The 25,372-nt window shown below is 44.2% G+C and overlaps 1 protein-coding gene across 1 annotated transcript in view; it reads left to right on the forward strand.

Annotated features, from left to right (window-relative positions):
- The window catches only part of apba2b (amyloid beta (A4) precursor protein-binding, family A, member 2b), a 76,713-nt gene that overhangs the window by 27,228 nt on the left and 24,113 nt on the right, over positions 1-25,372 (forward strand). The window contains exons 2-4 of the mRNA XM_084054494.1: positions 20,337-20,846; positions 21,442-21,818; positions 22,059-22,895. Coding sequence (XP_083910620.1) covers positions 20,357-20,846; positions 21,442-21,818; positions 22,059-22,895 — 1,704 coding nt within the window. The 5' untranslated portion in view covers positions 20,337-20,356. The remainder of the gene's footprint in view (positions 1-20,336; positions 20,847-21,441; positions 21,819-22,058; positions 22,896-25,372) is intronic.

Below are 25,372 nucleotides of genomic sequence, written 5' to 3' on the forward strand. Positions count from 1 at the left end.
TTCATGTGGAGCAAACAGGACATTTTATCTGATCATTCTTTAGCACTCATCTAAATTAATTGTCACTCAGATTAACTTAATTATGAATTAAATAAATTGGCTGATGTAATCACAGCTGACAAGACACACATTGGATTCAGAATGAGTTTGGGTTACGTGCCTCTGATAATGCAGATGACTGTTGCTAATTTAAAGGAGATTTCATGACCATCTAGTCTGGGATCTCTTTTTTTTTCTTTCTTTTTTTCACACTGTTGCTTTATAACTGTTCTCTTTAAACTAAATTAAATCAAATTAGCCATTTTAATCGTGGTCGTTATCGAAGGCAAAACTCAATGTAGAAAGATATTCCCTATATTGGCTCGCTGTTCCATTTGACAGCAGAAGCGCTGGACAGGATAGAGTTATTAGGGACAAAAGCAGCATTGGGCATTCGCAGGCATTGCTAAAACCGGGTGTAGTTAATACTAGGCGAACGTTTGGTTGGTGCAACCGACTGAAGTCTATTCCAAGACCGACTAGGGGTTGTAAAGACTAGCAGTCAGATCCAGGACACATCAGGGTAGCACAAGCTGTAACAGAAACAGAAACACAGATGTGAGATGTTCTTATTTCCTGTGATATCACCGTCCCATGCTGTCATTTGAAATTATTTATTCCAAATGGCTGTACATTTTCTTCTGTCCTTACTTTGTCTCTCTCAGCTGCCTCCCACCCCTCTCTCTCTCTTTCTCCAACCCCCCCCCCGCCCCCTCTCTCCCTCGCTTCGAAGCAATTAAATCTGGTGAAATGTACCCCAGCATCTGTCTCCCTATGGGGCCACAGTGCTCCATTTAGCTCTCTTCGGGCAAACTTTGGAGAAATAATTCTCTTTCCCTTCTTACTGGGTGGGACAACGTAGCCCCCTGTCACCTGTGACCTGGACACCTTCACAGCTCTCTCCTCAGACTGAAGGTATCAGCCCTCTTATCCTACCACCCATGACGGCAGGCTCCGTCAGGTTGCCCTGCATGGTTAATGTGCTTCTTATCTTCTGCCAGCTTAACGTCATCCTTGACCTTCAACCATAGTGTGTCTATGCATTTATGTCTTTCATATGCTTTTGCAGTATGACAATTGCATTGGGCAACGCGTCATGCTGTGACACATTGTGTGCCTGAAGTTCTGCTCTTTTCAGTGCACGGTAACCCTTGCACGCAACAAAGTATATCAAGCCCTTTAGTGTGCTTTACTACAAATCTGTCAGTTGGAGATATGTAAGGAGTTCAGGGAATTGGGAAAGAAGTTGGAAATTGGTGGAAGAAGTAGGCTACTCAGATTTGTTACTTATGTCAAAATAACCATACCACGGTGCAAAAACACTTCACACGATCTACAAGCAGATTTCTTATTTATAATTTGATTAATTATTCATATTCTAAATTTAACTAACTAGCTAGAAACTAAAGATTTGAAATAATTAGAATAGTGGAGTAGAAAGTACAATATTTGCCTCTGAGAATGTAGTGGAGTAGAAGTAAAGTATCAAGAAATGGACATACTCAAGTAAAGTAAATTGAAATTGTACTTCAGTAAATTTGCTCGGTTACTTTACACCACTGGTTTTTGATGATAGCTCTGTATTCAGTGTGGTATATAAACAGCCTTTTTATACCACAATTACAGAATAAGCATAAGAATTGCCTGGAGCAAGGTCTTCGATTCCTGTGTCAAAAGGGGAGGGAGCTAATAACACCCATCTGACCTAGCGTTTACTGTACTCTCATTCGTCTGTCGAGTTGTCAGTCATAATGATCAGGAAGTGTACTTGATGGATTCCACAAATGTGGGCTACGGGTGGGTATTCGTCAAAAATAGCAAAAGTAGCAGATCTACAAGCTCAAAAGTAGCAGCTTGTGGATCTGCAACTTTTGATGCTTTTCTGTGACGCCGTAGTATGATCAAGTACGGCATTCATTTACGAAAAAACACAAAAAGCTAAAATAAGGAGGTACAATACAAGGTTTCTGCCCGACAGCAACGACATACAAGAAAATCAGGGACCTTGGTCAGGCCTTGCCATACTGTGCTTGAAAACAAAGAGTTTCCATAGTAACAGCTGCGCGATGAAGAAGGTGGGCGTTACCGTGTGTGGTTGAAGAGGCTAGATGGACCCTGGCAGGCAGAACGATGGGGGGTGTTATCTGCTTTTATGTTGTCTCATACATTACGTACGTGGTCTCAATATGGTTTCATGTGGGCTGTGCTCTTGTGTGTTTTCTTACACTCAACTTGTGCATAGGGCTGGGCGATATGACTTCAAATCAATATCACGATTATTTCAGACTTTTGCCTCGATTACAATTAATGAACGATTATAAAACGATTATTAAAGCAAAATAAATGGTGAAAATAGCAGACCTATAAGCTCACAATGCATTGCAATGTATATGCGATTGCATTGTGAGCTTGCAGATCGGGTGTTTTTGCTATTTTTGCGTGCACATATAGCCTACATATATGTGGTTGATCAGACTAATCAAGTTAGTCAATTATAAAAAAATATATATATGTCAAATTGTCGATTCGTTGATAAGGTTCCAAATATCGGTTTCAATATATTTTGGATTAACTGTCCAGCCCCAGTCTATACTTCTTCTTCCTGTTCAATTTCAGCCTGATTTATACCTTGTTGCGCCCTGGCGTCGTGCGCCGAAAATAGCCGATCTGCAAGCTCGCAACGCCTCGCCGTGGCATGACACTGGAGCGATACAAAGTATAAGACAAGCCTTCCTCTTTCTGTGGTCCTCGCCCTGCAGTCAGTGAGTAGGAGCCTGTGAGAACAAATGCTGAATCTCAATGAGAGAGCTTAGAGAAAGCCTTTCCCCTCTCTCTCTCTCTCTCTCTCTCTCTCTTTTACACTCACAAACTTCATTTTATTCATCTTTTTTTTCCACAAGCACGACTCACCAATGTTTAATCATTACATATCATTTCACATTTGCATTAAACATAATGGCCTGGTGGGTAGGGTAGTATAACTTTATTTTTTATTTTTTACAATCTGACCTACAGTACTTACAGTGATTAATCAGTTACCCAGGGACCTGTCCATAATAATGGTGGCTGGTACTGCAGCCAGTTTAAAGGGTAGCAGTGACTGGTGATTTATTCACTAAGGAAGTCTGGAAGGTTTCTGGCTGGTTATAAAGCTGGCTTCTCAAAAGCAGATTAAGAGGGAGGTTGTACAGTGAAGTATATATGAGGCTTATGTGGCAAGTCAGCAAATCCCAAAGTCATGCTTCTTCCTGCCAAAAATGACAAAATGCCACTGTGGCTACACCCTGACACTGGTCCAGATGTATTGTCAAGTTGAAGAGAGGAAATCTAGTTGAGAGGTGTGCTTGTATGTGTGTTTGAGCGTACGATGGGGTGAAGAAAAGGGCTTTTGAGCAAAGAACAGTGAATCTTCAGACTGAGTCCAGATGGTGTTCTCTGTGTGTGTGTGTGTGTGTGTGTGTGTGTGTGTGTGTGTGTGTGTGTGTGTGTGTGTGTGTGTGTGTGTGTGTGTGTGTGTGTGTGTGTGTGTGTGTGTGTGTGTGTGTGTGTGTGTGTGTGTGTGTGTGTGTGTGTGTGTGTGTGTGTCAGTGGCGTACCCAGAACGCTAGCATAGGCTGGGCCTAGGCGAGAGCGGGTGGGCACGCATGCACGCGCGGCGCGCAGCACACGTGCATGTGTCGCCAGTGCAAAATGTTTGGTTTTTGGGCGGATTTTGTTACCTTTTTCCCGTTTTTTTGTTACTTTATTTAGATTTTAGGGTTAGGGTTAGGTTAGGGTTATGTTATTTAATTCTTATTTTTTCCTGATTTTACCGATTTATTATAACAAAAAATATTATAAAAAAAATTAAGAAAATACATTTCCAAAATTATTATTTTTTCAAAATCGTTTGGGTGGTAGCACAAGCTGTAACAGAAACACAAACACATATGTGAGATGTTCTTATTTCCTGTGATTTCACGGTCCCATGCTGTCATTTGAAATTATGTATTCCAAAAGGCTTTACATTTTCTTCTGTCCTTGCTTTGTCTCTCTCAGCTGCCTCCCACCCCTCTCTGTCTTAAGATGTTGATGTCCTTACAAGTATACAAACGTGTGTGTGTGTGTGTGTGTGTGTGTGTGTGTGTGTGTGTGTGTGTGTGTGTGTGTGTGTGTGTGTGTGTGTGTGTGTGTGTGTGTGTGTGTGTGTGTGTGTGTGTGTGTGTGTGTGTTTCGTGCGCGCATTCGCACCGAGGCTTTGCCTCAGTCAACACAGAGAGCATACTTCAATTCAAACACCAATTTCCCCTGTCATTGCTGAGCAACAGCAGGTACCCAAGTATAGATCTGTAGAAGACAAAAATGAGAAAAGAAAGGATTCTTTCTCTGTGTTGTACGTTGTTCTCTCTGTGAGCCCCTTTATCCCTGTGTTTGTTTGCTTCTTTTGAAGGGATCTGAACTCAGTGGACCTGAAAACATGCTTCCCTTGATTCCATCACATTTGATAAGGAGAGGGAGGGTAAACGCACGCACACAATAATTCCACTGCCTGCAACGTTGTTACCGTGCCGTAATGTACGTGTATGTGACATGTTATTTAGATGGTATTTTAGATACTACAGTGTGTTATTTTGATAGTATAGTATGCATTTTGTAATACTTTATTTAGATGCTAGGTGGTTTGATGATGTCGCAAGAATCAAGAAGGTTTTATTTGTCACTTAATTATACACGTACAAGCAACAAAGCGTTGATGGGACTTGATGGGAAAATGAAAGAACAAGTAAGAATAATAATCTTAAAAAGTACATTAATATACAAATATACAATAAAGATAAAATACTGGATGTAATGTAGATAAGAGTTATAGGGTTAGGATCTTAGGTCTATCTGCTATACTAATTTGCACTTACTTGTGTTCTTTGCACATTATTACTCAACCACTTTCACTGCTCTTTGTAATTCACTCATGATATTAAGAGCATGTGCTAAATGTCTAAATTATACATTGTGATAGTGCCAACAGTAGCGACTACATTATGTTGTAGCTGTAATTATTTTGGATATTGTAGCAATTAACAGAGTTGTCACTAATATGTCTGTATATACTTAATCTCTCCATTTTTTTATACAAACTTTAATATTAAAATGATGTTAATAACATCTTTTTTTTTTATTATTAATAGTCCAAATCCATCTGATTAAGATGCTCTTAATCTTAAATTGTTTGTGCTCAGTTGCATGGCTTGCAACATGGCAAGCTAAGTGTGTATGTACGGCCTTTGTGTGTGGTGTAACACATACCGGTTGGCAAGCTGTGGCATCCCTTTCAAAAGTTATAAAAAAATAGTTTAAAACGTTTTTGAAAAAAGCAGATCTACAAGCTCACAACACGGCACGATGCGTCACGTTGCGAGCTTGTAGATCGCCTAATGTCGCCCCCACGACACTGGTAAGATGAAGTATAAATCAGGCTCAAGTGGTTCATTTCAGACAGAAGTTTGCAGCGTGTCAGATCCAACATCACATGCTGTGATCAGAAATAAAAATGTATCGGTATAGTGATCTCCTGTGGACAGTAAACGTGTGGGCAGTCTGGGCACCCGAATCCATCGTCTCTGGGAGCAAACGGCTTTGCCTTCCCCGTGGCTACGTTTCACAAGTTTAATTCAGTCTTTAGCGGCTCAGCCGTGGTTCATAAAGGAAGGTCATTAAAAGGTGTTGTAATGTGTTGGCTTGCTGCCGTTTATGAGTGAGAGAGTGAGTGTACGCACAGCATGAACGCAGACACACCATTGATGCTGTGTAGAGATGCTACAGCGATATCGTTACCGCTTCATGTGAAAGGCTGATTGTTTTGTGAGCCTAGCAAATAAAAAAATGTTTGTTTTTTGTTTGTTTTTTACTAGAAAAAAGTATAAATGAGTCTTTATGCCTCCACTGTGTGCTGTTGTGCTTTGTTCTTGGCTCTCTCGTGGAAGGCCGACTGTTTGCTTCACTGGCGTAAACAATGGTCTGCACTCAGGATTCAAAGCAGGGCCATTAGTATTCCTGAGGCCTGCGCTCTGGCCACGGCATCCGCCTGTCTCCGCCTGCCTGCCTGTCCTTTCCTGCAGCCTCAGTCGGAGCCCTGCCTCCAGGCACACGCACGCATCGGACATATTTGTCAGCCAAACAGGGGAATTGTCTGAGACTAATTTAAAGCTGTAGCTTACTTTAGCAGACATAAATGAGCCTGTCCATGCAGACAGCCATACAGAAGTGGTCCCCAGCTGCTGCTCCAAGCAGCCCATTGAAACGCTGCCCGTAGGTAGCCTCGCTTCTGCTGTGTGTGTGTGTGTGTGTGTGTGTGTGTGTGTGTGTGTGTGTATGTGTGTGTGTGTGTGTGTGTGTGCGTGTGTGTGTGTGTGCGTGCGTGCGTGCGTGCGTGCGTGCGTGCGTGCGTGCGTGCGTGCGTGCGTGCGTGTAAAAGTAAGTATAATCTTCAGTGTTAATTAACTCTGAGAGTACAAATGTAACCAAATGGACCCACAGGTCCATTTGTTTACTCTTTCAGAGTTACAATTGGATAAATTGTGCGTGCGTGCGGGCGTGCGGGCGTGCGGGCGTGCGGGCGTGCGGGCGTGCGTGCGGGCGGGCGGGCGTGCGTGCGGGCGGGCGGGCGGGCGTGCGTGCGGGCGTGTGGGCGGGCGTGGGTTGGGAGGGAGGCACGGTAGTACAGGTCTTTTTTAAGATGAGTTTGAGAGACAGAAAGGCATATAGATGTCAGACAAAGTTGGCTACACTATCGTTCCTGAATTTTATTTTATTATTTAATAATTTATACTTATTTTCTTATTGGCCGAGACTATGTATTCGCCCCTGTCCGTCTGTGTGTGTGTGTGCATGTGTTCGTCCGTCCCTCTGTTAGCAGTTAATCTACGGCACCGTTGGACCGATCTGCGTGAGACTGTGCACGCATACTCCCTGGAGGCCAGAGCAGAACCAGTTGCTCAAATGTTTCACATCGGCCTGTTACAACGCCACCGGCAGGCCACTTTTTGCAGAGCACATTTTTGGCTATTACTCCTACAGATTTTGTCCAAACATCATGCTATTCGGTACACATTATCTCTCTATAGTCATGTGAACAACACGGATCTGTCCGATTTTCCATATTCCACCCTGATTAGCTAAGATTTGATTCCAAAGTTTGCAGGAGAGGCTTGTTTTGAACAAAATGCCTCAAATTGTGAACACAGTATTTGATACGTGTTTCAAATTGGCCTCGTGGTGGCGCTATAACAGAACAATTCACATTTTGCCCCATAACTACATTGCTGGCCCACAATAATCTACCTGGCCTGGCGGAGACCTGTGCTCAGAGGAGCACTTTTTCTAGTTTTATACTTGAAGTAGAGATCATCCATGCAGTACTCCTACAGATGACATTATACCACCACGGTTGACGTGCACTGTCTGGAAGCATTTAACCACATTAACCCTGGTGTCCCTGTTTTCTCAAATATTCTATTTTCTACACGGAAGTATATAGAGCCTAAGCTCACTAGGTCTGCTATTTTTGGCACACGGTACCATCGTGCGATGGCGCATAAATTAGCCTTAATGGTGGCCAGGAATGAACTTGGAGGTTAACGAATCCCAAGAGGCCCTTGAAGTGGTGTTGATGGATGCAGTGAATAATGAATCATTAAATCATTCTCAATTGAATTAACATAATGAACTGTGTTTCAGTCTTTCACTCTGTCAGCTACTATCTCCCTACCTTTATGGTAAGTGATATTTTTGAATAGTTTTTGAATGCTTTGATAACCGGCAAAGTCTCGAGTCTCCTACTGAGTCTCCTACTGAGTCTCCTGAGTGAGACTGAGAAATGATTGGCTTAGTGCGACAAAAAAACAAACAAATCACCATGAATTCAAGGCTTCATTGGGTGTGTAATTGATAGGAAATAAGTAATTTTGTGGGTGAACTGCTCCTTTAATTGACAATTGACATGGCCTACATGGAAGTTCATTTCATGTTTTGGGTAGTACTGGACACACATTGTTACTACTGTATCCCAATTGAATGTCTGTCACAGGAACATGATCAGTACAGCTGGATTAATAATTCGGCTTGTTGTTTTGTTGTTACCTTTATATTCTCCAGACAAGTACTGCACTCTGCCTCAGGGTAATTTGCCAAACGTAGTCATTGTAGACATCTCTTTGAGTTGTAATGACTGGAGGCGGGCATCTGATCTCTGGAAAAACTCATTTGAATTGGAACACTTTTTTCTTTGTGACAGCAAACAGAAATACATTTCCAACCAACTCACTCCCTAGCCGAACCCAAACTGGAAGGGAGGGGTGCTGCCCGTGGGGTGTTCCCCGGAATTAACCCTATCCCTTATGCTTTACATTATAAAGTAAATAAAATAGCCATAGCCAACAATTTAACGAAACGTCAATAAAACAATAACCAAACACGTGTCCAATGCACACCCCATGATGGAACAATATAGAAATTAAGATGTTTAATTTGGCATACTTAACAATGTTGTATTCACATACAGTAAGACGTGAACAACTGCAGTAGATACATAATTTATAATCTAGATAACTATAGACGGAGAGACAGACCTACCTGTCCATCTCCTCAAAACCTGGTGATGTTGAGACAATTACACCATTGGTTCTTCTAAGTGGGGTCCTTGGGGGGGTACCAGGGGGGTCCCCAGCAAAACTAGGTAATATGGCGTCACAATCATTTTAACCACGTTATCCATATTTCATACTTTGGCTATTCAAAAATAGCACATATACTGTACAAGCTCATAGCGCTATGAGCTGGTAGATCTGCTATTTTTGTAAAATTCTGGCACAAAAATATTTTTTGAGACAGGGGATCCGCAGCCAAAAAAAACATATAATTTTTGGGGTCCTTGACATGAAAAGGTTTGAGAACCGCTGAATTACACAGTCCTTTGTGTGAAGGCTAGTTGCCTGTTGTCATTCCTAATGACTCAGTCAATGGTTCATGGAGAGATGTCCTAAACCTAAATAATGCTAAACAGGTGGGACAGAACCTCTGCTTTTTCTTGTAATACTATTGACTTTCATATGCTAATGCATACATAATCAATAAATACCGTCAACTCTGAATTGAGCAGGCCCACATCCCAGACAATATAGCCACCTGCCCAGAGACTTGTTTATTCAATTTCCAATTTTATACATCTTTTGTGTCTGCCACAAAAGATGTGTGGGGGGGGAAAAAAGAACATCACAGATAATTAGATGAACTAAAATCTAATATAAAACCCCACACAGCCTCCACTCAACACCTTTTATATAAAAGGATTGGTTGACGATGAATCCAGGAAGCCAGCCCACAAAGATGAGGTCAAAGTTTATTGATCGTCAGGGGGAAGCGGTTACCCATAGTTACCAATCCTTATACCCTGACTTACCTCCCAGGGGACTGGATGAGGTGGGGCTCGGCAGCTGCTGGAGGATGCTGGGATATAATGGGGGAGGTACAGGCAAGGGAAACGGGGCGGAGGCTTAGCATGTTGTGGTGTGTGCAAATGGTGGGGGGAAGGGAAACAGCCGGAGGAGACCAGAGAGGATGGGACCGTTGTTCTAATACTGTATATAGATGCTGCTGCTGCTGCTCTGCATCCCAGCTCATGGTCTGAACCACAGGTAGGCTAAAATGATATCTATTTGGCTGCGGACCCCCCCATCTCAAAAATATGTTGTGCCAGGGCCGCGCTATGAGCTTGTATATCTGCTATTTTTGAAAAGCCAAAGTATAAATATGGTTAAAGTGGTTAAAAATGATTGTGACGCTATATTAGCTAATCTTGCTGGGGACCCCCTGGTACCCCGCCAGGGACACCTGGGGGTCTCCGGACCCCACTTTGAGAACCAATGGGCTAACCACTTAAACCATCTAAACTTTGTAAAGTGGACATGAGTTGCCTCTATACTTTTTTTCCCCTCTACACCAAATCTGTTTGGCCAAAAATAGCCGATCTGTGAGCTTTTGTGTTGTAGACTGTTGTGAGCTTGTAGATCGGCTATTTTATTTTTATTTTTTATTATTCTTTCCCCCCAGAATAGGGATGCTGGAGTTCAGTGGCTAATAGATACTATAGGTTTCCCAAGTGTCTTTGATGGTGTGATAATCCACAGAGCTGGGTTTGAATGAACGTAGCTGATTGCTACATTGTAGACAAAAGGCCACTGGTGTGTGTAATGTATTGATCCTCTTTAGCAGTGAACTACTTGACTGACGTTTTAGCTAGATGTAGTAAGCTGTATATTATCTGACCCTGTGCAGCACATGCCATATGAACTGCAACACAGAGCTTCTTAGCCCTTAGTGATTAGTGTGATTAGTTTGATTGTCTATATTTGTGCGCTTCCTCAACTCATCCTAGTCCACAAGGAACGGTTTCTCTCTGCCTCCTGTGTTAGTCTGTCAGTGGGTGTTTTCTCTGTGTGTGTGTGTGTGTGTGTGTGTGTGTGTGTGTGTGTGTGTGTGTGTGTGTGTGTGTGTGTGTGTGTGTGTGTGTGTGTGTGTGTGTGTGTGTGCGCGCGCAGGCGTGCATGCTTGTATTTTTGCTGTCTTGTATAGGTGTAATTAACCATGGTAATCACTGGTGATGGAAAATGTAATTACTGTATAGGGGGAACTGGGGGAAAGCAGCAACAATGTCCCTCTGAGGACATTTGTTCCTGGCAACTGGTGGAGACGGCACCGCAGAGAAGAGATGGAGGCGAATTAATGCATGAGAGGGAAACAGAGGGATTTACCAGAGAGAAAATACAGTACACCTACTCTGCCTTGCTTACAGTCTTTATTAAAATGTGGTTCTTTGCCAAAGGTCATATTGCTTTCATACTGATGATGTGTGCGTGCGTGCGTGCGTGCGTGCGTGCGTGCGTGCGTGCGTGCGTGCGCGTGCGTGCGTGCCTATGTGTTTGCGTACGCTTACAGTACGTGTTAACTTCTACCATCTGTTGATTCTTTCATGATTTATAGTGTGCCCACGGGTGTTTGCCATTGTTTTGTATACAGTAGTAAAGACCTCGCCGCTTGTATACAGAGGCAACCCACATACTTTCCTCTCTATATCTTGCTGGCAGGGTGAGTGATGGCTGGTCCTCACCAGGATCAGCTGCTAACACGTAGCCGAGGTCGGTGGCAGGTCCTCACAAGGACGCTGCTGATCCCACTAGCCTAATCCCAATACTACTCGTCCACTGCGCACTTGGTCCTCCGGCGTGACCCAGAAATTGTTCGCATCCTAAATGTTCCTTTGCCTTTCGGAGGAGCCGACAGCAAGTCATGACTCATGAGGAGGCTCCCCAAGCCACTAGGAGCGAAGATCAGTGAGTGAACCTCAAGTGCAGACTTCAGTGAGTTTTCCAGAAGTGTTGAATCGGTTTTGTTATTGGATACTGCAGTGGACTGTCTCCTCAGGCTATGGGATGGAATGTAAACTACGCTGTCTGGGAGATGGGGTCCAAAAGCTGTGCTTTGTTGTTGACTTCAAAGCAATGATTTAGAGCTGATGAAATGTTTGATCTGCTCATATTTTACTAATGTAAACATAACACAGTGCGTGCGTGTCCATGATCTGAGAGTGAAAGTGCCCCACTTGATTACACTGGAAGAGTTACTGCATTTATATATATTTGACAGCGATCAAAGCTACTGAAGCAGCAGTGTGGCAGAATGCATGTGAAATAGCTAAACATAGAGAGAAATACTGCGTCCAATATATAACATGGCATCTGGAGGATGGAGAGTGAGGTGAGTAGGCAGAAATGTGAGTATTGGAATTTGGCTCTTCAGTTCCACCTGCTCGATTCCTCTGGACTCGCATCTAATCCTCGCCTCTGCCCTCGGAGGAGGACACGAGTGGAAGACGCGAGGGTGGAAGTTATTATTGGAATTTGGCTACTGGGTCTCATAGCCAGGCTCTACTGATGCCCAGTAGGATAGCTCAGCTGCCGTTTTCCCAGCCAATGCACCAATTCTACAGGTTTTGGTAGAAGGCGACAGACAACAGCAGGATTCTTGGGTTAACAAGCTCTTTATTTTCCAGTGTGATACAGAACCATATGGTAATGCTTCCATGGCATGGTATAAACTGATGATGTAGAAACTGTATCACTACACAAGAACAAACTGCTGCAGAGAGCATACTTTATGAACAGAGGCTCTCCGCAAGTTTGTGTGTGTGGACTGGAGGTGGCTAATTTAAGGTACAGTCACACATGCGTGACTGAAACAGTTGTGTCCCATTCACTTCCATTCCATGCAAGCAAAGGGGTGGAGCTTCCGGTTGCAGCATGTTGGCACATCACATGCCATCGTGTGGAGTTCAACCCTCGATTGATGGCTTGACGCCCCGGCATGCATTGACCACTGCCCTTCAGTTGTGCATAAGTGCTCATACGCTATCCTGTGTGCTTCCATTAGCTACAGTAGATGCACACCAGGTGTGTGTAGTCACATCTACCTCTGAGTCCAATTAGATGGACTCTGGCCAGGTGTGGCTGCATAAATCAGTGGTTCTCAAAGTGGGGTCCAGTGACCCCCAGGGGTCAAATCAAGTGTGACGACGTATATGTTGGCTATTTGAAAATAGCTGATCTACAAGTGAGCATCACAAACGCATTGTGGGCTTGTAGATCAGCTATTTTCAAAGCTATTTTGAATGTTCCGTTTTTAGCGGTGCCAGCCGCTCTACTCTTGACTATGTCCGTCCGTATGTCCGTTTGTCCGTCCGAGCCCGGATGTCCGTTTGAGCACGGGCTTTAAACAGCTATAACTCCAGATCGCAGCATGCCAGCAAGTCCAAATTTGGTATGTGGACTTACACCACCAATTGGGACGAGCATTGATTGCTGAAGCCCCGCCCCGCCCTATTATAGCGCCACCAGGAGGCCACTGGCTTTAAACAGCGCTTTACACAGCTATAACTCCAGTTCGCATGCCAGCAACTCCAAATTTGGTATGTGGACTTACACCACCAATTGGGACGAGCATTGATTGCTGAAGCCCCGCCCCGCCCTATTATAGCGCCACCAGGAGGCCACTGGCTTTAAACAGCGCTTTACACAGCTATAACTCCAGTTCGCAGCATGCCAGCAAGTCCACATTTGGTATGTGGACTTAGACCACCAATAGGGACGAGCATTGATTGCTGAAGCCCCGCCCCGCCCTATTATAGCGCCACCAGGAGGCCACTGGCTTTAAACAGCTATAACTCCAGTTTGCAGCATATGCCACCAAGTCCAACTAATACCACCAATAGGGACCAACTGTAATTACATAAGCCCCGCCCCCTCTGTCTTCCCATTGGCTGGGCTTTAAACAGCCATAACTCCAGTTCACAGCATGCTACTGAGTACAAATTTGGTACGTGGACTCAGACCACCAATAGGGACGAACTGAAATGTAGTAAGCCCCGCCCCCTCTGTCTTCCTATTGGCTGGGCTTTAAACAGCCATAACTCCAGTTAGCAGCATGCCACCCAGTCCGAATTTGGTTTGTGGACTTACACCACCAATAGGGACGAGCATTAATTGCTGAAGCCCCGCCCCGCCCTATTATAGCGCCACCAGGAGGCCACTCATCAAAGGCACCGCTTCCTTCACACAGGGTGCGATTTTTCTCACTTTTACTGGTTTCTCACATGTACTGTAACATACAGTATACAACACAAATCTTGTATGCGGTCCCCTGGCACAAAACCAACCAAATATAGCAACATATTAATACTGGAATATATTAATGACACATATCATACGTACTGTAGTCTTTTTCATGCCGAGTGTGACGTAAGCCTGTTATCCCCCATTGAGGAACCCAATGCATTATTAGACTGAGACTCAAGTTAAAGTAAAAAGTGTTTTTGTTGCGATTTAACTCTTTTTCTCCTCAATTTAGTTTTTATATCAATTCATTCCTCCCCACACACATTTGTGTGTTGTCACTGCTGTTGTATCATACTGACTCACCTGCCAGTGAGGGGCCCCCACTGGGAGGATGTGGAGCCTTCATCCTGCTCCTACCGCCCAACACTCCCTGCTGACAGGCGCCGCCCCAGCCCATAGGAATACGTGCAGTGACACATATCACTCTCCCTGCCCGTAGGGGTGTGCCAAAATATCGATATTGCGATCAGTGTTGGGATAGTTACTAAAACATAGTAATATGTTACTTATTACATATTACTTGTTTAAAAAGTAATGTAGTTACTTTACTTATTACTCCCTGCCAAAAGTACCTAGTTACTTATTACTTTAGTTACTTTTTTTTTCTCGCCCCCAATAATTTGCATCCTTTCTCCCCAAAAGTCTGACTTTGCATTTTCAACATTAGCAGTTGTTTTTTTCTCTTTTCTGCAGCCTACATTGTAAAATCCTCATTGTACACTCATTTGAATTATATTAACACTAAGACTTTTACAGTGTATGAATTCATAACTTACAGACTAAATGAAAACCATTTGACGACTATGAATTGAATACTAAGGACCTCAATGGAAACAAGTATTTTAAATGTATTTAATGTATTTTTTGCCTAATAATATATATAGAAAATAGCCGACCTACAAGCTTACGGCGCATCTTCATCGGTTAACAAGTCGCTTATAATAAGCAGACATGGCAACACTGTTTGTTCCGGTTTAAGGGCGGCCCGCCCTTCCGCAGCTGATAATAAGTCACACATATAGACAAGTGCGCAACGTTTCCGTATCCGCTCTAGACCGGATCAGCAAGCAGCCTGCATAGCAACTCGATCCCAACCAGTCTACCATTATATCAATGGACCAAAAACAACACAGGATCAAATAAACACACTCAAACCCAGAGTACCACCGAGGCACGTGAAAAAAAGTAATAAGTTACTTTTTGAAAAAAAGTAAAGGTAATATTATTACTCAAAACGTGAAAGTAATTAGTTACGTTACTAGTTACTGGGAAAAGGTAATAATATTACTTTAAGTTACATATTACTTTAGTTACTTCCCAACACTGATTGCGATATATCGCGATAAATAATCAATACACTGCCGGAAAATATCGATGTATTTAAAAAAAAATCTAAAAAGGTTTTTATTTTTATTTTCTTATTGTCAGTTATGTTGCAGTATTACAGTATATATAGCTGGAACTCCTGGAACTCTTCTTAAAGGAGGAGTTCACCCAAAAAATGACTTATTTTCTATCAATTACACACCCCATGAAGCCTTGATTTCATGTCCCTATTTGGGGTCATCCCTATGTTCCCCAGGTTCTATGTTCCCCAGGTTCTATGTTCCCCACTTCCCCCAAAAAAGGTTCTATGTTCCCCGGGTTCTATGTTCCCCACTCAACCAAAAAAGGGTTCTATGTTCCCCACTCATCCAAAAAAAGGTTCTATGTTCCCCACTCAACCAAAAAAAGGTTCTATGTTCCCCGCTCACCCAAAAATGCAGGAAATGGTGAGACATTTAAAAAGGTTTAAATACATGTATTTATACCCATTAGTTATTTGTAATTTTTCAGTTTTTAAAGTGTCAAAATATCATGTTTTGAAAACTTCTTTGAAATGACTCAAAATCTATTTAGGGGTGTCACAACATTAATTTCACGATACATATGATACGATACACGATATTGGGCTCACGATATCGATGCGATATTATTATCATTTTAAGGTCCGATTCTCAGTATTATATAATGTGTGACTATAAGTCTGTTCATATTTGAAAGTGTTCATATAATTAATGCATAAATGTTCATTTCTATTGTGCTGAGAGGAGGAGAGAGCTAAAGGGCCAATATTGGATGGTTTGTTATTGTTACAAAGCTCCTGTAAGCTACAGATGTTTACATAGTTTCCTTATCTCTAAGTCCAGCAGAGATTGCTGTGTCTCTCCTCCTCTGCTCTGCCTGCTAACTTCAAGTACTGAGTACTCATAGTAGTCTAATACTTTTGAGTACTTCCTAAGCCCTGCCTCCTGCTTAACTGTCTCTCCTTCTCATGTTGCTGTATATATATCAATGTAAAGTATTTGTACTTCAGAAATGATTCAGGTCAAGCTGTACATTTACTCCTTGCGGCAAGTAAAAAGTGAAGGAGATCTCCGCTGTGTCTGTGTCTATCTTATTCCAATGTGTGATCTGAGCCTAAGGTGTTTGTAAAATGATAAAGCAATCTATCAACTATCATCAACATTGGCCATCATCTTCAGTTTCAAAGTGCTTAATTTATAAAGCATATAAAAAGGTGCTCCTCAGAGCACAGGTCTCCGCCAGGTCAGGTACGTTATTGTGGCCTCCTGGTGGCGCTATAATAGGCCAATGTGAAAAGGGTGCCATTTCTTCTTAGGCCTTTCAATCGGACACTGCATTCATGATTTGAGGCCTTTTGTTCCAAAAATGTGTTTTGCTGAATTAGACCTGCTGGTGGCGCCATAACAGGCCAATGTGAAAGGGGTGGCATTTCTTCCTCGGCCTAGTGGGAATGTGCGTGTGAAATTTCACGGAAATTGCAAGCTGCGTTCATGATTCGAGGCATTTTGTTCAAAACGGACCAATCCTGCAAACTTTGGAAGCCAACCTTAGCCAATCAGGATGGAATATGGGAAATCGGACGGATCCGGGTTGATCACATGACTATAGAGATACTGTGTACCGATTTGCATGACGTTTGGATAAAATCTGTAGGGGCAATGTCAAAAAATGGGTTTTGCACAAATCGGCCTCCTGGTGGCGGTATAACAGGCCCATGTGAAAAATTTGGGGCAGAGGTTCTGAATTGGTATCGAGGGAGTGTGTGTGCGCAGTTTCGCAGCGAGCGGGCCAATGGTGCCGGAGATTAGCTGGTAACACACAGACAGGACACACACACGGACGGACGGACAGACAGGGGGTAAAACATACTCTCTCGCCATGCCTTTCGGCCTGGCGGAGACAATTATACAAGCTTAAAGGGGATACACCATGAATGTAAAAAATATATATTATATATAAATATTGCCCCCTAATACATGTACGTATTAAACAGGTTGTAAGCCTAAAAAAACAACCAGATATTTTTTCTCACAATCTGACTGTCTGTCATTCCAAGCTTTTTCAGCTGCAATACCAAAACGTCCTTTTGGGCAGAGGGGTGCTACTGAGCAATTCTGTCTGTCAATCATCACGAAGATGTAACACTTTTCTCAACAATTTGAGCAGTTATGGCCCGGACAGCTGGCGTGGCGGTCCGGGCACAGCGTGTCGCGGGTTCGACTCCCGATCCTGACGGACTTTGCTGCGTGTCACTTCCATCTCTCTCTCCCCATTTCCTCTCAGACTACTGTATACTATCTAATAAAATGCAGATAAAGCCAAAAACAATTATTTAAAAAAAAATCTTAATGTAACAAATTATTACGTTATTATATTATGCAAAAACCCGTTATTGCGCTACCGCTCATGATTTTATTATATTATGAGCTTTTATGACATTTAGTTTATTATATTATGAACTGTTATTATGCCGTTATTACATTATGAGTTGCTACAAGGTGCTCTATATCACCAAGATGGCCGCCAGGGGAAAGGGGGGCAAAGGAGGGCAAGTTTCTGATAGTAATTTATCCCCATTATGTTCAGTTGTGTGTTCAGAGATGTTATTAATAATTGGAAATAAAAAATGTATGTTTCCTGCATTTTTGGGTGAGCGGGGAACATAGAACCTTTTTTTTTGTTAATGGGGAACATAGAACCTTTTTTTAGGTAAAAGGGGAACATAGAACCCAGGGAACATAGAACCTTTTTTGGTAAGTGGGGAACATAGAACCTTTTTTGCGGGGAACATAGAACCTGGGGAACATAGAACCTGGGGAACATAGGTACGGTCCCATTTATTTTAGTTTTTGTGGCATTCCTAAGACAATAATTTGATGACCGTGTGTATTTCCGGTAGGAGACACAAATAATCTACTTTGTGTCTCCTACCGGATACATTAGCCGGTAGGAGACGGGAATCAAATTATTAGCTTAGGAATGCGTCAAAAACAAAAAAGAATCCATGGATTCAAGGCTTCATAGGGTGTGCAATTGATAGAAAATAAGTCATTTTTTGGGTGAACTCCTCCTTTAAATCTTGACTCTTAAACAGCATCAACAACAACACCAACAGCCCTTTGCTTAGTGCACGTTTGAGTGCTGCCTCTGCCTCAGCTCTGATAATTAACAGTGATCTAAATCACCTTTGCTCATTAACTGATCTGCTTCAGCTGTTAGAAGTTAGTGTGACCGTCAGTATCAAGAAACATGAATCACTAGCCTGGTTCCAAACCATAGACCCCGCCCACTCTCTGAATGGACTGCCTCTTGGTCTGGTGTTGAAAAGTGAGCCTAGGCTATCTTCGATACAAAAAGTACTGTCCAATGAGAGTCGGAGGTGGGGGTGGGTCTAACGACAAGCCAATCAGCGAATATCTGCTAAAACAAGCAGTGCGATGACGTCAGATGTAGGCGGATCCTTGGATCTCTTGTGATTGGTTTAGGGAAATTCGAATCCCCTCCCTTGTAATCGCCGACACTGCAGCCAATTTCAGACTGAAGCTCCACGCAGCTTCAGGCTGATAATCAGGCTAATGAATCACCTCAATATACACAGTAAAACAAAGAGAGAAAAATAGAAACATGAATTGACCAAAACAAAAACATTATGAACTTCTTAACTTATTTAGCCTACTTATTTATAAAAAATGAACTTTTAATTCCGATGTCAGCTACAGTCAGTGTTTTACTGTTAGGAGGAGGCACTTTATGCATGCACATTTTTGTACATTGTACTAGGCCAGTTTGTTATGCACAAAAATATAATAAGATTTCAGAATAAATGCATAATTCCAAACTTTTGCCTTTTATGTGTATTATTTTTATTTTTCAGTTACAGATATCGTAATATATATTTAATTACTTGCAATATATCAATATATCGCAGATATCGTGTATTGTGATATTATCGTTATCGTGGGCCAAATATCGCCACAGTTATCGTATCGTACCCATATCGTCCCACCCTTACCTGCCCGGCTGCCGGGCTCCCTCACTCCCTTCCCGAACAGGGGCCAATTGTGTTCGTACAGATGCTCGACAAGGCCGGATGCACCACGGTGGATTCGAACCCAGATCCTGCGGTGGTGGGCAGGCACTTTGCCACTGCCGCACCCGAGCGCTGCAGTACACTACATTTTATCAGAGAGGTCATTCAGCTTGACTGAATCTGCCCAAGCTTCAGGCAAGCTCTGACCTCTCTGATAAAATACAGTATCTACATTTTATCATAGAGGTCAGAGCTTGCCTGAAGCTGGGGTAGATTCAGTCAAGCTTTTGGACACTTGGGAGTTGGAGGGAACACTTGATGTTTACAGGGGATTGAACTACACTGTGATTGAAGATTCAACACCAACAGGGTCCTTGGGCCGCTCTTTTTGTTCTATTTTGTCCTGAAAAGAGTCTGAACATTGAGTTGTCTTCTCATCCTGTTACCTAATGTAGTTTGGTATGGTAGTAGAGTTCCCAGTGCACTCAATCCAGATCAATACTAGTCCATCTTGACTTGATGATTTGCAAATATTCCTGGTGTTATCAGCACAATGCATGCAGCACCTCTATGTGAATGACCTTGATGTGCTACCTATTGATTACTTGTCTGTCCGTGTCCTGCTAGCTTTAAAGTCAAAGGATTGTTTCATTCTTTGTGGGGTTTTTTGTCCGAGGCTTTTGTTATGGGGCCAGGAGCCAGAGCAATATATTGAGCTCAGTTTTGTATTGTAGGAGCTGTGTTTGTGCAGAGTAAGCAGCTAAGTGCTGCACTGAGTACGGCTGATGTAAATGAGGGACTGTCCAACTCCATGGCTCAATTAGTCTGTCAGGGTGTTGAAATTATGCTGCAGTTCTGTTCAAAGTATGAGAAGAGAAAGAGAGAGAGAGAGAGAGAGAGAGAGAGAGTGTGTGTGTCAGTGTTTGGTCGATGGTGTTGATGGTGATGGTGGTGTTTTCGATCTACAGGATCTGTTTGTATATCGATATGAATCAAGACTATTAATGTTAACCAGCAGTCTCTCTTGGCCTGCACTCACTTACACACAATGCCAATCCACATTAGAATTGTAAAGGGCTGTAGTGCTGAATGTTGTATTCTAGGCTTTAGTGGATTCAGCATCAGTGTCCTAAAGCTGTACTGTGTCTTATGTCTATCTTTCAGTGTCAGTGTCATAAAGCTGTGTCTTATTCTGTATATCTTTTTTTTATATCTTCCAGGAGCAAATTAATTGCAATGAATGGCCTGTAAGCAGCCAATCATGGCTCACAGGAAGAGGCCAGGGACAGGCGGAATAAACAACATGGCCGCTTCAGTCCCCGCCCCCTGCTCCGCTCCTCGTCCAACTGAATCACGTGATAAGAAGCCACTCCCCTTTCGGCAACGCCCTGTCCGTTACCCCAAAGAGTCACGTGATCAGAAGCCCCTTCCCAGAGCCTGCAAGGCACAGTATCCCGCTCCAAGGCCACATGACTTGGATCGCCACAGGCCAGAGCAAGACGTCGAGGTAGAGGTGGAGGTTGGGGTGGAGCAGCCCCGCTACTGCAGCCAACCTGAGCCACAGCCAGAGGAGAAGAGGCCAGCCACACCCTCCACACCAGAACGCAACCGTAACAACAACGACCACGAGCGAGTGGGCTTCCACCACGGCGGGGCAGACAGCCTGGATGAAGACTCCAGCTCCGACTACATCAACAACACCTCGGACGATGATGACGACTACGATGAAGGTCAGTGCTGCATGTTGACACTTATGGTTCCTTTCAGCTGCAAAGGGTTAACCCAGAACCTGAAACAGTCCAGAAGCTTGAAGTTTTTTTTTTTTGTTTCCTTTATAACCACAACCACCCCTCAAGGTGGAGGTACGTCACAAAACAAACCTCTTATAAAAAGCGAATATAGCCGACATACAAGCTCACAACACAGCGCAATGTAGCGCGTTGTGAGCTTTTACATCTGTTATTCACTTATTCTGGCTTTTTTACTAAAGAATTCAAAGTTTGCTGGAGAGGCTCGTTTTACAGAACATACTACAAGCACCGCTGGACCGATCACCGGGAAACTTTGCACGCACACTCCCAGTAGGCAAAGGAAGAATCTCCACCAAAGTCTTTTTAGAATTGGCCAGTTATAGCGCCACCATGAGACAGATTTTTGTTACTACTCCTACAGATATTGTCCAAAACTAACACAAACCGGTATACATTATCTATTGTATGTAATAATACGATTTATATAACGCTTTTCTAGGTACTCAAAAATTTGGGCTCAGTGGGCAATCTCCTTCAGAATTTGTCCCTTATTGTCTGTTCTGAATGTCTCCAGGTCTGGCCGAAGAGGACGAGGGTGTGACCTACTACATCCGCTACTGTCCAGAGGATGACAGCTACCTGGAGGGTATGGACTGTAGCTCCCAGGGGGAGGAGCCTCATGGCCAGGGGGAGGAGCCTCATGGCCAGGGGGAGGAGCCCCATGGCCAGGGGCAGGAGCCCCATGGCCAGGGGGAGCACGCCAGCACCGCCCAACCGGGCGGAGCCTGTACAGACGAATGCCAAGAGGCTGTGGAGGAGTGGGTCGAAGGGGGGGAGGAGGGGGGCGACGGAGAGGCGAGAGACGCGGAATGGGTGGAAGAGGATGGAGATGAAGGGCAGCGGGAGGTCAGGGAGGAGTGGAGAGAGGGGGGTGCGGAGGACGATGAGGAGGTGAGGACGGAGTGGAGAGAGGGAGAAGAGGAGGAGGGGGTAAGAGAGGAGTGGAGAGAGGGAGTAGAGGAGGAGGTAAAAGAGGAGTGGAGAGAGGGAGTAGAGGAGGAGGGGGTAAGAGAGGAGTGGAGAGAGGGAGTAGAGGGGGAGGTGATGAGGGAGGAGTGGAGAGAGGGAGAAGAAGAGGAGGGGGTACAAGAGGAGTGGAGAGAGGGAGAAGAGGAGGAGGTACAAGAGGAGTGGAGAGAGGGAGAAGAGGAGGACATGAGGGAGGAGTGGAGCAGAGAGGAAGGCCAGGTCAGAGCAGGGGAGGAGGAGGTGGAAGTGGAAGTGGAGGTGGAGGAGGGGGAGTGGACGGGCCAGAAGAGGCAGAGAGCAGAGGATCAGTGGGCCGGTGGGGAGGAGGTGGGGGAGGTGCGCTGTGAGGTGGTGGAACAAGACCCCGACGAGCAGATATACGACGGACGACCAGAACCCATCCTGGACCACCATCATCATCATCACCAACACCAACAACCCCACCGCCGTCACCAGCCCCCCGTACAGGACACCCTACGCCCCCAACGGGGAGACGAAGGAGAGGACGAGGCGGCCGAGAGCGAGGGCTACTGCCCCAACGAGGAGGAGGAGGAGGAAGAGGAGGTGGGAAGACGCGAAAGGTCCTACACGGGAGACTACTACGCCCCGGAGGACAACGGAAACTCGGTGACGCGGGTCTCGCCGCACCGTGGCGGCCGCAGGGTGCTGGTGGTGGAGGGCGAGACGGGCGAGGAGGCGGAGGAGGACATCGATCAGATCGTGGCCGAGATCAAGATGAGCATGAGCATGGGCAGCCTGAGCAGCGGCACCGACCTGAGCCCCGAGGAGCTGGCCCAGGACCCCCCGCCGGGGGTCGACTACACGCACGTCGTGAAGGGCGACGCCACCGGCCCGTACCCGCCGCCTCACCACCGCCACGACAGCAGGCCCAAGTCGCTCAACCTGCCCTCCGTGCGCCACAACAACCCTGAGCTCCAGAGGGGCTTCAAGGTGCACCCGCGCACCCCCGAGGACCGGCAGAGGTGGTCGCAGGAGCAGGTGAGATGTGTTTCCAGAATGATGGTAGATGTCTGTGTCATTATAGGCAAAAGATTTATTGTCAAAATGTTCAAGCAAGATATTGCACATCTACAAGCTCAAAACATGTTATACAACAATATATGGCTTAATGATAGGACAGTGATTATAGACAGGAAATAAACGGTAGAAAAGATGTACCAAATGGTAGATGGACTGCATTTATACAGCGCTTTATAATGATTTTCACATTCACCCATACATGGTGGAGGAAACCATGCAAGGTACCAACCTGCTCAGCAGGAGCAGTTAGGGAGTTCAGTGACACTTTGACGTGTAGCCAGGGGGAGCTGGGGATCGAAACTGGGAACCTTCCGATTCCAAGACGGACGCTTTTCCTCTCGAGCCACTGCTGTCCCATATGCAAACACAGGTTCTTGAGTTGGATTCAAATGCACAATGTTGTGGTTATATGTGGTTTATATTTGTATTGACTATAATTAACCACATAAACCCTAGAGTCCCTAGAAGAATCCATAGGCCACTGCCCTGTAGTTGCGCAATCATTATTGCGGTGTCAGATGCGTACTGCGATGTGCATTCTGTTCGCTTTACCTGCTATTTTACTAACTAAATGCTCCGACAGATACGAAGTGTCACTGACTTGCATCAAGTTATGTAATTTGTTCACATTGGAAGTGTCAAATAAATTATATTCGGCTGCACCGCAATTATTAATTAATAATTTCAACCGCATCATACCAACGACAGCCGACTTAAATGATAAGGGATGTAACACACACACACACACCGTTGGTATGATGTGGTTGAAATTATTAATTAATAATTGCGGTGCAGCCGAATATAATAGACTATTTGACACTTCCAACGTGATCAAGTGGCCTAACTTGATGCACATCAGTGACAGTTTGTATCTGCCAGAGCATTTAGTTAGTAAAATAGCAGGTAAAGCAAACAATTTCTACACCGCAACAGGAGTCTGACACCGCTGTTATGATTTCGCCACCTACAGGGAAGAGCTCTGTGGCACCAGTCTATTCTGGATTATGCCAAAAATAGCCGATTTATAAACTCAAGATGCGTCGCAGCACAACGCATTGTGGGCTTGTAGATTTGCTATTTTTGATGAAGAGATTTGGTGTAGAGGGATAGTATAGAGTATAGAGCCTTGGGGGAATCCGGTCAACTAAATGTATAGGATTCATGTGTTTAATTGGTGGTTATTAAAGAACACTCAGCTGTTGATGTGGTAGAAATGACAGGTTACGATGTCTCTGAAAGACAGATCTAGCTGAATTCCAGTCGATTTGATGGTAATTGCTGCATTCATTCCCCTTTGAAACTGTGATTATCCACAGTACTGACAGATCAAGAGTAGAACTGGGATCAAAGTGATCTTTGAAACTCAGCTTCTAATCTAGTCTCTCTCTCTCTCTCTCTCTCTCTCTCTCTCTCTCTCTCTCTCTCTCTCTCTCTCTCTCTCTCTTTCTCTGTTGATGTTTTGCTTTTTTGCTTTTTTTCTCTTTCTTGAAAAAAAAATCAAGTTTGGGGTGAATCCTATGTGCTTTGAGACAAACGTATCGGGGAATTCACCATCAATAATGCAATGCTCCGGGGAGTTCATTAGCTTATCTCTCACAAAGAAAGATACATCTTGAGGAAAAGAGAGAGTACTGAGATAGTGGACTGGAAATGCTGTGTAGATCAGTGCTTTACAAAGTGGGGTCCGCACCCCCTTTTCATGGTGTTTTTTTTAAAGCCATTTCCCAATAGGGGGGCACCAGCCAGAAGCTGAATCAGAATCAGAATCAGATTTATTTGTCACATCACAGATTTACAGGTATAAATCAATGGGTGAAATGTGTTTTCGTGCAAGCTCCATCATTTTGTTTTGTTGCAAAGATAATTACATACATAATAAGCAGCAGTTTTATGTACATGAGTTTAGACATAAGGTGCAAAAGAGTGGCAACGCATATAGGTCCACATAGCAGCTGGTACATGAGGTTAGACATAGATGTAAGGTGCAAAAAGTAGCGGCACAACAGCAAGTCCACATAAGAAGGTAGGTAAAAAAAAACACAGGTAACAATCCACATGATAGATCCATAAAGGAAAAGCAGTTCGGGGAACAATCAACACGAAGGGAGGTAATCCGACATAGGAAAATCAGTCTGTCAAAGGAAAGTGTTCCAGTGTGGCAGGCAGGCCAGCCTGGTGACAGGCGGTGTTCAGGCCTTGTCCAACAGACGGGTGGCTGCTGTTCTGAAAGCTATGGCTATTTGGGCGTCCTTGAAATGGAAAGTCTGGGAGCCTCTGGTGTAGATAACAGTGTCAGAGCATGAACAGAGTATGTGTGGCCACTGGCCAGGCTGTTTCAAAATCTCTACAGCAGACCCTCGCTGCTGGAGATGATTAAAAGGAGATTTGTGGTGTGGGGGTTCAGGTGCTCACATGACTTACTGGTGACATTTTGA

This window comes from Gymnoscopelus microlampas (assembly GCF_963454915.1).
Source record: "Gymnoscopelus microlampas genome assembly, chromosome: 1".
NCBI lineage: Eukaryota > Metazoa > Chordata > Actinopteri > Myctophiformes > Myctophidae > Gymnoscopelus > Gymnoscopelus microlampas.